At 39.1% G+C, this 13,065-nt stretch overlaps 1 protein-coding gene across 1 annotated transcript in view; it reads right to left on the reverse strand.

Annotated features, from left to right (window-relative positions):
- Positions 1-13,065, reverse strand: part of LOC124161922 (nose resistant to fluoxetine protein 6-like) — a 45,911-nt gene that overhangs the window by 8,944 nt on the left and 23,902 nt on the right. The window contains exons 3-6 of the mRNA XM_046538184.1: positions 8,426-8,643; positions 6,239-6,336; positions 5,272-5,462; positions 4,571-4,731 (exon numbers count right to left, since the gene is read on the reverse strand). Coding sequence (XP_046394140.1) covers positions 4,571-4,731; positions 5,272-5,462; positions 6,239-6,336; positions 8,426-8,643 — 668 coding nt within the window. The remainder of the gene's footprint in view (positions 1-4,570; positions 4,732-5,271; positions 5,463-6,238; positions 6,337-8,425; positions 8,644-13,065) is intronic.

Raw genomic sequence — 13,065 nt, forward strand, 5'->3', positions numbered from 1 at the left:
AGGTAAGTATATATCAAAGCAGAAAGCCGAGGAAAAAAGACAATGGGCATATAAGGAACTTAATATCAGATAGTGGGTAAGTGACTTGCGTTGAATTGGCAGCAATGCAAGCATATTTTACAGATACATCATAAAAGAACTTACTTCATTCATTTACTGCTGTGAAAATAACTTAATATTAAACCTTCAGTTCTACATTATATCAGAGAGGAGATTATATATAATAAATATGGCTGAGTGCCCTGAAGATGGAGTACGAGTACGACTCGTACCCCGAAACGTCGGCAGCCATGATGGAGATTACCCGGTGGAGAACTCGAATAGCCTTCACTAAGAGCATATGCCGGGAAAGCATCCGATCTTTTTTCACCTATATGGCCAATTTTAAAATGAGAGGATCTAAAACTTCAATAATAAATCCATGCAGTTGTGACAATATTACCATTTATAAGAAACCTCTTAATTTATTACATGCCAAACTCTACTTATCAGTGGTGCAGCGAGGGGGGGCAGTTTGGGGAATAAACCCCCCCGCCCCCCAGAGCTCAGAGAATTATTAAAGTTTAATCCATTTTACTTAATTGGACTAATATAACATATAGAATAATGTAAGGATTATAAAAAATATCCCTCAGCCGTAAAACTTACCATTTTGAACCATTTATCTTAAATTTTTCCAGGAAGGACCTCCTGCTTCCCCTGGTGGGTATTCCATACCCCGTAACTCACCAGTATTAGTTGTGCCTAAAACCCCCCCTAGCCTCAATTCCTAGCTGCGCCCCCGCTAATGATAACATTTACAAGCAATCCTCCTGGCAAAACAGACATTACAGAGGCAAAAATTTGCGAGATTTGTGGCTTGTATCTCCACGGCGAGAACAACGTATAAGAAGGTATCCCTGTAAGTTGCCCTACTTGACTGAAGAATTGCCGTTGGTGGACCACTACTCACCCTCCTTCAAAATGCTCGGTTTGCTCCCAGCTGGCGGGTGCTCAGCTAAAAGCAGAAGAACGGAGGGGGTCTTTTACGACGGCAAGCGGTCAGGGGAGGGACGATAAGACACCCGTACAGACAGCCAACAACCATGAAAGATGAAGAACGCGACGCAAAAATGTAAACAAATTCTAATGATACCATTTGCAAGCATACCTCCAGATATAACATACAAAACTAGTAGCCGGAATCAAAAATGTTCATTTTAGAGAAGAAATGACGTCCCAGGGGCGAAAATCTGTGAGATTTGTGGCTTGTATCTCCACGACAAGAATAATATATAAGAAGGTATCCCTGTAAGTTGCCCTGCTTGACTTGAGATATTGCCGTTGTTGGACCACTACTCATAATCCTTCAAAATGCTCAGTTTGTTATTGGCTGGTGTGTGCTCAGCTAAAAGCGGAAAAACGCAGGGGGGTCCATTATGATGCCAGGCGGTCAGGAGAAGGACGATAAGACAGCCGTACACACAGTCAACAACCACGAAAGATGCAGAACGCGACGCAAAAACGTAAACAAATTCTAATGATACCTACCATTTACGAGCATACCTCCTGACATAACATGCGACACTAGTAGCCGGATTTTAAAATGTTTATTTTAAAGAAAAAATGACGAACCAGGGGAAAATATCTGCGAATTTGAGACTTTCATCTCCACGGCGAGAATACATAAGAAAAGGTATCCCCGTAAGATGCCCTACTTGACATTAGCTGTTGCTTACTCGCCCCCCTTCAAAATGAAGAATGGATATACAGATACTTGGGTGTATCATTGTATTATTAGTGATTTTTCAAAAGGAACATAGACCATTACTGCAAAAGTAGGTAATATTTCAGAGCATGGCAGAACCATAAAAGAGGTATTATGATATAATTATTGATACCTACATAATAATTTATTTGCTATCACAAAAAATAGCAACATGAGCGAACTAAATGACCCACTTATATTAATAATTTTTATCTCTCACTGTCAGTATCGTATCCAGGATTTTGATATGGGGAGGCTTCACCGGAGATTTAGGGGCCCTTCTGGGATGTGTAGGAAACAACCCATGTAAAAGGGAGGGTCCTCCCTCAGAAGATTTTTGATATTGAAAATGCGATTTTTATGACTCAAAAACAGAAACATAGTGGGAGCATTTATTAAATTAAATTATATAAATTTACTTAAGAATTTTTGTAGCCTCTTTTAACCCTCAAAGGGGCGGGGGTTGTAACCTGGAAATTCCCCTCTCCCCCGTGGTACTGGCACCTTAATTTATATTAAGGCCGTTTTACATAGGGCACGTACTTTCACAATCTGATGTGTGTAGGAAGGCGTAGTCAAAATTGTGTCCTGTAAAGTGGTGAATTGCTGGAACACATTTCGATGAATTTACGTTTCATAGGCATTCGTGTGATTTGTACTCTTAAATCGATAGTGAAACAACTTCTTTCGTCACATATTAGAAATTTCAAAGATCATAACTGGGGGGTGCAGGCCGTGATCTAGGGTGGTGGGGCAAACCAAGTTGTAAAATTAGTTTATGGCATTATTTCCTTGAAAAAATAGTTTCATTTTAATTACATATCTTGTACTAACACATATCATTTTTCGTGGGTCTGAAGAAAATTTGTTGAATGTTTACGTTTCAATTCAGTACTGATTTTGCTTAAAGACGTTTGCAATTTTTGCTTCTAGGAGGGGGCAGCTTCCCCCCTTCCCCTTGCTGGGTACGCCCATGAATCTCACAAGCTTACAATCTGGAGAAATTTTTGGTCATAACTCGTTTATACATTAAAATAAACTATGGAACGCACAATGTAAAACTTTTTTCTTTCTTCATTGGAAGGCTTCGCGAAGTCATGATTCAAATATCTTTTACCAGCGAAACATTATTATCAATCACCACGGTTACGTTCACAACCGGCTCAGCTGAAAATAAAATTTTACGAGCGTAAACTAGTCATTTACATGCACTTATACTGGCATTTTGTTTTAATATAGCCAACGGAAATTAACAATTACAGTAATAAAGTATATTTTCAAGGATATCCTCACAGTAAAGTGGCTAAAAGGCACAGAGCTTATACGTTAATAGAGGTATCACGAATGGGAAAAATCCAATGATAATCACCAGCGAAATACTAATGATTATGGTAGCATTTTTCATTTATTGTAGTTCATTTTCAGAACAAAACTTAGCCACCTAAAAATATTAGGCGGAGACTAAGTCCAAAAATATTGTCTACATCTACATCTACATAGTGCCCTGCAAGCCACCTAAAAGGCGTGTGGCAGGGGGTGTTAGGACCAGTCGTTTACTCATAAAAAATGAAGTGCTCTAATGAGGTTGGCGTTTATTAAAGTCCTTTATGGTTCGGGGGAAAAACGAATTCCCATATCTATCCGTTCGGAAAAAACATCTCTCTTAACTTATCGCTTCTATCGGACCCGGAAATATAGTGCGGCTCTAATATTATGTTCTCCGTGTCGCTCTTAAAGATATCCATTCTCAATTGTTCAAGCAATCTAAGCCTAGCGCGCAGCCTCCGAGTCTCCAGCGGCTTCCAGCCTAATTCGCTTAACATCTGGGTAACACTGTCTGTATGCCCGTAGCAGTTTTTGACGGAACGCGCAGCCTTCCTTTGTATTTTATTCAGTTCGTGGATTAAGTCTTTCTACACCGAATCCCATACGCTCGCTCCATGTTCAAGATGCGGTCGGACGAGAGCGAAATAGCACCTTTGTTTTACTTTCTCATCCGAAAATCTTCCCACAATACGCTTGACGAATCCTAATTTCTTCAGGGCTATGCCGCAAATATTCTTTATATGTGTTCCCCACGTGAGGTTCGAGGTTATCGTAACTCCCATGTACTTGACTTCGTCTGTTGCCTTTATGTTAATACCATTCGCTGCATAAACATGGTTAGAGTTGGACGAATTCCGCAAGAATAACCAAAATGGCGGAACATTGACCACGCTAAAAACTCGGATACAGCGACTCCAGATATTTACTACCTCCATGGGGTTATGCGATTTGCTGCGTGAAGCCGCTTGTTCACTCTTGTGTTGTGCTAGCGCGAAGCCGCCTGAAAACGCTTCCAGTGTGCGACTAGCCGTAGGGTATTGACAGCTTCCCATGCTTAATCCATAGTTACTTTGATCAGGGGCGCAGCTAGGAATTAAGGCTAGGAGGGGTTTTAGGCGCAACTGATACTTCGGGGTGTGGGGGTATTGCATACCCGCCAGGGTAAGCGGGATTTGCGGGGGCCCTCCTCCAGAAAAATTTTAAGATTAATGCTCCAAAATGCCGAGTTTTACGGTTTTCTAAGGGATATTTCATTAATCCTAATGCTGCTCTATAAGTAATACTAATCCATTAAGGTAAATGGATTAAACTTAAAAATTTCTCTGAGCTCTGGGGGAGGTTTTCTCCCTCAAACCCCCCCCCCCCCCCTCGCTGCACCACAGACTTTGGTGACCTTATTAAATGGATTTCAATTACAAATACCAGCATCCTCAGAAAGAAAACACACATATAGTATAATTAAGGGGTAGGTAAGTGCACAATCTCAAGATGACTAACCTCATCCAACGATAAAGGTAGAGCATGCCAATGTTGAGTCTCTTCCGTTTCCCAAGCTCCAAGAATATTGAGTAGCAAGTCAGGAAGCCACTTAGCACGAAGAAAGTGTCCACAATGAGAGTTCCATTCAATAGGAACATGTCCTGAATCTTCCTGTATCTCTGGAAAAGGAAGAAATTATTTTTAATAAGTTTTAAAGGCAAGAGAAAGATGATAACTTGCTTCAGTCTCTCATAATACTCATATGGAGACATTATATGATTGCGATTTACGTACAACATTTCACAATTTAAATCTATTTGCTTCAAAACACAGTATTAGTAGCAATAAGTGGCATTTTCATACAGTCACGAGTCAGATTTTGAAAAGTTTATCCTCTCATTTAAAATTTATTTAAAATTAGATTGAAAAGAGCAATAATTAACCAGACGCATGCATATTTATGTTCCAATACACTTTTATTTTTTAATTGGCCCCAGTTTATGTACACGCATGAATCAAAGTCAGTTGCTGCATGAGGAAAAAATTGGATGGGGGAGCTTGAAGCCTCTAGCTACATTTCCTCTAGCTACATGCCTGGAGATAATAAAAGATAAGATATATACATGCCAATAAGAAAAGATTAGCTTATAGTACAACTTAATACTGAGCTCCCTCTGAGCAATCCAAGGCTTATTGACTGATGATGACATGGGACTCACCTCTTCCAGGAATTCTGGATTGTAGAATGGCCCTCCATATGAAAAGAGACACCTATGGCCAAGGATGATGAACACCATCGAGAAAAGCCTCAGGCCATGCAAGATGCGCATGTCCTTGGTGCGGTCTGGCTTCCCCAGCTTCTCCAGGTTACTGTACGCAGAGAATGCAAGGAAGATGCTCTCTAATCCTCCTGTGATGAAAAGTACAAATTTTTTTAATGAGATACTTCAGAGGGAAATGGGCATACACGTGGGCGGAGTTTTTGGGAGGGGTAGGGTGTGCCTGGCTCCCCAACTTAAAAGGTAATTTGTCCGAATAAAACACAAAACCTATAGAAATGCCAAAAAATTTTAGACTTAGTACTTAAAATGCTGTTTTCAGATACTAATTTAAACAAATTTGCAATGGGAGTGCCCAGGAGATATCCCCTGTTCACCATGGCCCCTAAAACCCTGGTAGGGTTGCTGCCCCACCCCCCAAATGAAACTCTAAATCCGCTTATGGGCACACAGTACTACGTATTCAAAGTTGGAGCCTTCTTAATGATTATAGAGGGCAATGGCATATCCATTTGGCATGGCATTTCGTTTGGGGGAGATCCAAAACCAGGGGGGAAAATTTTTGAAAAACCGGGCACCAAGTTTTTTAACTAATTTTAACACTTTTCATAATCGAAAAAACTTAATTTGTTAAAGAAACATTTTGTAAATTCCTGATTTTTCAATATTTTGTTTTCTTTTATGAAGGACAATTATAGTGTTTTTATATTTCGGGGAGGTCCGGACCCCCCGGATCCCCCCGAAATATAAAAACACTTGTACTATGCTCCATCACCATAAAAATGAGTACAAGATGAGTAAGTACATAACCCTCCAGTTTTTTTTAAAATCTAGTATGTAATGACAACTGGTGCTGAAATATCATGTATGATAGACAATGGAAATTCCTACATTTATTAGACCTTACTTGCAGTTTTCCCTCCATTCTGTATTCTCTGCTGATAGACTAGCATGTCGTAACCAGTTGATATAATGAGGACTGTCACAGATATAGCAATGATGAGCCTGCAAAATAAAATAGAAAATTATGATCGGAATAGTTCTATTACTCAATGGTAAAAACAATTAATTTCAGGCAATGAAAGAGCCAAGCCATCAGTTACTTGCTTTTAAGATCTCAGGGCACATAAACCCAGCTGGATATTAAAAGTGCATAAAATTAACTTGAGACTCACCCTAACTAATATCATGATTTACATTTTCAACTGTAGCTCCTCATTTTTGTTTCAATGAATTCAAGAAGACTTTGTTAACCCCTGATAAAACACCAGTAGTAGCATAACCATCGTTAAACATACACTGCAATGTTTGGAGACTTAAGAGTGATTTCAGAAAGAAATTTCTACGGAGACAATAATATTTAAAATCGACCAAATAGAGTGTTTTTAGAGGACTAATCATCTGCAATATTCCTTTTAATTTTCATCTGAATGAATTCATACAGTAGCTTAATGAAGGAACTATGTACTAACACATATACTTGCTCATTCTATTTGATGGATTTAGGTAATTATGATTAAATTAATTTAAATTTATGGGAAAGGTTAAACTAGCAATGGAACTCACAGTAATGAGTGAGACTTAAGTAATGAAAAAATTATAAATCATGGAACATAAAACTTGTCTTTTCATGTATGCAGTAGGCAATCCTAAAAACCCCACAAATCTTCTCATTTTTATCCATTTCAAAAATGAAACCTTGAGTAAAGTCATTTCTTCCTATTTGAGTCCGAATACATCATGGCAAAAAATAACTAAGAAGAATAAAAGAGATGGGAAGTCACTTGAGCTAAAATCTAAAGAAATACTAAAATAAGTGAAAATTGGCAATCTAGCATATCGATGACTAAGTTCTAACAACATATATCTCAAAAATAGGCTCTTTTCAGGAGAGCAAAAGAAACGATTTATATTTTCAATAGTAAATTTGAATTAAAAAATCATAAAACTGAAAAAGAGGCATGCATTTGCAAACAAATAGTTGTTTTTTGCTTGAATTTTATTTTTTTTAATGTCATTACACTTTGTTTAAGATACCTGTCTAAATCCGGCCAAATTTTGAGATTGTGTTGTTAGACCTTAAACATCGATATTCATTTACTTCACCATCTCTTCTACTTAACTCCAAAATTACTGGCCGCGATTTCCAAGGTATAGACTGGAAATTTTGTCTTAATCAGGGTGTTTACTGTAGAAATAGATGAAAATGGGGCTTTTGTGCAGTGGGTTGCCAGGCTCCAACTAAGATAATGTTTTTGGGGGCAAGATCATCAAGTCATCTAGTTGATAAAAAAAACTGTTAAACACCTTGTATGATGAGCTTTCATTGACAGCATTCATCATGACTGATGTCTTTTTTCCCCATATTATGGCCACTCAGTCCATAATTTTGGGCATGCTAATAGGATTGCAATCATGCTATGTTAATTGGATTAATGTGCATATTGCTCTAATGTCATATGTTAACGCCGACAATGTTATCTGGATGTTGTATGGATATCGATTGCTGCTTGGGTCAGTGGTGTAGCCAGGGGGGGGGGGTCCAGGGGGTCCGGACCCCCCCTCCCCCCGAAATATGAAAACACAATTATTTTCCTTCACAAAAGAAAACAAAATATTTAAAAAATCATGAATTAACCAAATATTTTTTAACAGATGAAGTTTTTTCGTTTATTAATAATGTTTAAATTAGTTAAAAACCCATTACTTAGCACCCTGTTTTTCAAAAATTCTCCCCCCTGGTTTTGGACCCGCCTCCCCCGAACAAAATTCCTGGCTACGCCGCTGGCTTGGGTCACGAATGGAATCGCCCAGCTTTCAGACTCGTGGAGCTTTAACATTGACACGGAGGGTAAATACGACGCCGGCAGCAGTGGGACAGTTTTGCCATTGCATCATTGTGGATGGAAACATATGCGTTTGGCTCGGTCTTCGGAAGGAGACCAAGAAAAGGGGGTACGGGAGCGCGGCGAAGACGACAGTTGAATGGCGCGAGGAAAATAAGGCGGGAGCGGTGGTGGGGGACGAGTCGAATTGGGCGCAAGGCGAAGGTCCGGCCAATGGGATGGCGCCACGGGTCATCCCCTCAACGCACCCCACCACGTGGTCCCCGATCGAGTATTCCATATTCTCCTTGGCCGTACTGCACATAGACTCCTGCACGGTTATGTCGACCCGTATGCCGTAAGCGGCTCGGATCGTGTCCATGGCCGCGTCCATCGAGGTCTGCAGGTCTTGGGCGGTGCAGGAGGAGGGGATGCACATCGACCAGAAGAATTCATCCCTCCGCTTCTTCGAAGGATCCACCGTCACCTGGTTTGAGCGAGAGATAGAATGAATGAATGAATTTATCACTCCAACAGAAATGTACACTTTTTTAACAACAAAAATAAAGAAGAGCTTTCGGTAGCTTCAATGGTTAAAATAAAAAACCAGCATGGAAGCTACCATCTTAAAAATTAAATTCAAAGCAGGCCAGAAAACAAAAAGAAAGCATGTATAATTTTTTGAAACATTATCATTATGAAACATATATGTGACAATAACTCACAATAAACAAGAACAAAGATATATATGGACAGAACAAAATATAAATTTCTTTTTCCTCCTTTCACAAAAATATTAAAATAATATATTAAATATAAAAATAATATATAATAATATAGAGTCAAATAAATGGAAGATAGTAAACATTTTCGATTAATGCCGTAAAATTTTATTGCTATTTGAGCATTTTATCGCAGAAGTTAAGCTTTTATGATGCATTTGGCGAATTTTTCGCACTGTTTCCTCCCATATTTAACTTTCCAATTAAAAATAAAGCCTCGACGGGTAAGTTTAGAAGGCCTTACGAAGCGACAAATTTGAACTCCTGTTGATAGTCGTGTCACCCAGTGGCGCAGCGAGGGGGGGTTTTGGGGGATAAACCCCCCCCCAGAGCCCAGAGAAACTTTTAAGTTTAATCCATTTTATGTCATTGGATTGATATTACTTATAGAATAGTGTGAGGATTAATAAAGTATCCCTCAGAAAGCCATAAAACTCACCATTTTCAACCGTTTACCTTTAAATTCCGCAATTTATTAATCTCGCACCTACCGCTTATCCTGGTGGATATTCCATACCTTCATACACCCTGGTATTAGTTGCACCTAAACCCCTCCCCCCCCAGCCTTAATTCTTGGCTGTGCCCCGGGTGTCATGGTGTCACCTTTCCCAAAATACATGAAAAGGCGGGTGTTACATAAAAAATATTTTAAACGTAAACAATTTATTACAATCAAACATTTATCTCAAATAACCCCAAAAACAACGTATTAGGGCTCTATACGTCAATGGATAGACGAATGAACAATGCATGATCGCAAACAACCTAGTCTTAAATAGGAATTAACTACCGAGGCGTGAATCGATTCCGCGATTTCTCTGCCACCCAGGCCGGCAAAAATATACCTTAGACCAAAATATACCTTAGATCCATCAAGTACCACTGAGCAATGCTGACGTATATTTATTATGAAAGTAAATTAAATTAATTTATTTATTGGAAATGAAGAGAAGATTTAATTAAAAAAGAACGGAGCTGATTGAGCTTGCTCAAAAACTATGTGAAGGAGATTCACAGGACCGCAAGGAAAGATCGCAGAATATTGAATTATTTCACCAGTGGCGCGAATCCCCTACCCAAATATGATGACGGATTCCCCCCACCAAAATCAAATTCGCACCTCCAACTGCATACAGCCACTTTCTCGGGACAAATATTTGGTGACTCGCCCCACTTGAGAACTGATTTATAACATCCACTCTTAGTTTAATATTCATTTATCCCAATAACTTTTCCATAACTACGTTATTTACTTTAAAAGTGTAAAATCTTTGGATATCTTCCAGGTAATTTTTAATACTTTCATGCGCCAAATACTTTTCAAATTCCCCCAAAATGTCACAAATGGATCCATCTATCTAGCCTCTGTGTTGGGCCAAAGATTTGCTGACAATGTCACCATATGACTCAACTGAGGGGAGTTACAGGCCACAAAACGAACACCAACGTGTGATTGGCCCCGACTTAGCAGGGAAAGTCAAGCAAGAAACATCCGCTTTCATTCTGCACCAATTAACCCGATGGGAAACTTGAGAGAATTTCGCAATAAAAGTTACAAATACTGAATTAGTTATTATAAAATTACTAAAATTACAAATGTTTGCCAGCCAAACCATTTTCAGTTTTATAAAGAACAGAAGTGTTGCTTCCAGAACATGTAATTAATATATTTTCTTGCATCACTTAAAGTAAATACAAATTAATTCAAATTCGTACGAAATAAAAGTAACACGCAAGTGAGCAACGTTTGGAAGATGATAATATCTGGTAAGGCGTCAGATGAATTAATAACGCTTTCTCCCCCACTGTGGACTTAACTTATAAATGTCTATCCCACTTGACTTAAGGGCTTATCTTACCAGCAAAACTTGATGCGCAATCAAGGCTTCACTAATATACTAATGGCTGACTGGAAATGCGGGGATTATCATTAGGGGCTTATAACTAATTCGACTATTTTAATAATCAATCGTCTTTTCACCATTTCCTTTTAAATCCCTTGGTCTGGAGTGAGGACAACATAGAATATCCTATTTTATTTTTATTATAAGCACAATGTATAATTGACATCAACTATGTCTTTTGTTAATGCATATTACATGGATTTTCTAGAAAGTTCTTTCGAATGTAGGGAGGACGCCAATTCACCGACCTTGCGCAATCCTCAGGAATAGAACTGATTGGGAGCATGAAATATTGACCGTATTCGGCAACTCAAAACATTCGGTAACGTTGCAAAAGTGTGTATGATTGTACGGTTCAGGTGATAAGGGAGACTTGGCGAAACGCCCGTTCGCTTTTTCTTAAACTTTTTCCCTGATGATTCATTCCCAATGGAAACAGTCCTGAGCAAACTCAGCGTATATTTACCCAATTGATTTACTATACGAGTCCACTTTCCGGATTCGTTTTCTTCCATTCATTATGGCCCAGCATTATCCTTTTCTTAATGCCTTTAAACCACGAACTCCTCTTAGCATTTTACTTTTTCTGACGCCTTACCAGATTTTATCCCCTTCCAACCTAACTATTTCACTATGGGCAAAAAATGTGGAATTTATTTCCAAGGTGAGAACAATAGCTGCAAGAAACGAAGTGTCGCGTCAATCGCGTCAGTTTTATAATCCTTATCTGCTCATGTGTCGATAATTCATCATTGACCATTAACTATCTCAAAATTTTTACTTTTATAGATAGCATTTAACACCATTTTCGCGGATTTTTATTTCAAACCTTGAATTATCGTTGCAGAATTGTTATAAATACACTGTGGCGCCGACTCCATGGGGCCTGAGGGGACCCGAGCCCCCTCAAAAAATTCGTTATGGGTGTGCGGAAAAAATGTGTCAGGCTTGCCGATTTTCCCCGGAGTGCGCAGATATAGAGATTTGAGTTATCAGGGTTCTAATGTTGATCGTATGACTCTTCTAAAATGCTTAAAAAACTTAAAACTCACTACTTATAAAATTCTCCGGGGCAAGATCCCGGTTTGCCCCCCCCCCCCCCCCCCCCAATATTTTTTGTAAGTCGGCATCCCTGTAAATACAGGTTTTTTGTTTATTTAGTGAATGCATAAATAAATAAACAATTCTAGGATGTCCCAATTCAGCAACGCATGTTGCACAAATGGGATTTAAGCACCGAGTGAAATCGCTCAACTGTGACACATGCCCCGACACCTTAACAGGCAGAAATGCGGAGCCTTCGAGAGAGGAAAAGTGCTTATGCACGTTTACGCCGCACCGAGGCGCTCGAAAGAGTCGGTTCGCGGATTTCTTCCGATGAGCAGCGAGCCAGGATGATCCCAATGCTCCTACACTAGCGCATGGTCTCATACCCCTGTGAATGAACATCCCTCTTCCGGCCGGCCCAGGGGCGGTCTGGGGTGGTAGGGGCCCCTCGGCAGGGGCTCATGATGGGGCCCTCCTTCCCGGGGATATCGGGGGTCCTCCCCCGGAAAATTTTAGGAAATTGCTTGCCCAGAAATAATAGATTTTGACGTTATTCTGGCTCTTGTAAAACTCGTTAAAAGTTGAAAAACTAAAATTGAAATTTCGTAAAAAAATATTATGAAAAGTGAGAATTTCACAGCACATAAAATTTAAATATGTGTTATGGTTCTATCATCAATTTAATGAATTTGTTCTTTGGCACTGCAGTGAAATCTAAAAAAAAATCTCTAAAATAACCTTGTCGAATAATCCTTTCAATATAATCATCAGTTTCTCTTTTATACTCTGACACCTCTATTTTATATTTTAATATAATATTTTTACACTGAGTATGCCCTAAATAGGGCAAATAATGACAATGTAGAATTTTATAATCGCAAAAAAACTTTGGTTCAGGCAATGAAAGCGAGTCACCGAATTACTTTTGGAGCTATTAGCATATGAATGCTGTAATTTAAGTCAAATCAGGGTAGTTACATGAAAATGGCGTCACGGTCAGCTCAAATACATGGAAAAAGTACTAAATGAAAATTATAAGGATTGAGATAGCTACATTCAGTGTACCCACGTTTTGCTTCATAACGTCGAAGGATGTCGCCTACTATGGCAACACTTTTTTTCGTTAAAAGTAGTTTTTTGCATCGCGCAGCCGTGAAACTACCACATTAAGACTTC

Source organism: Ischnura elegans, chromosome 7, assembly GCF_921293095.1.
Source record: "Ischnura elegans chromosome 7, ioIscEleg1.1, whole genome shotgun sequence".
Lineage (NCBI taxonomy): Eukaryota > Metazoa > Arthropoda > Insecta > Odonata > Coenagrionidae > Ischnura > Ischnura elegans.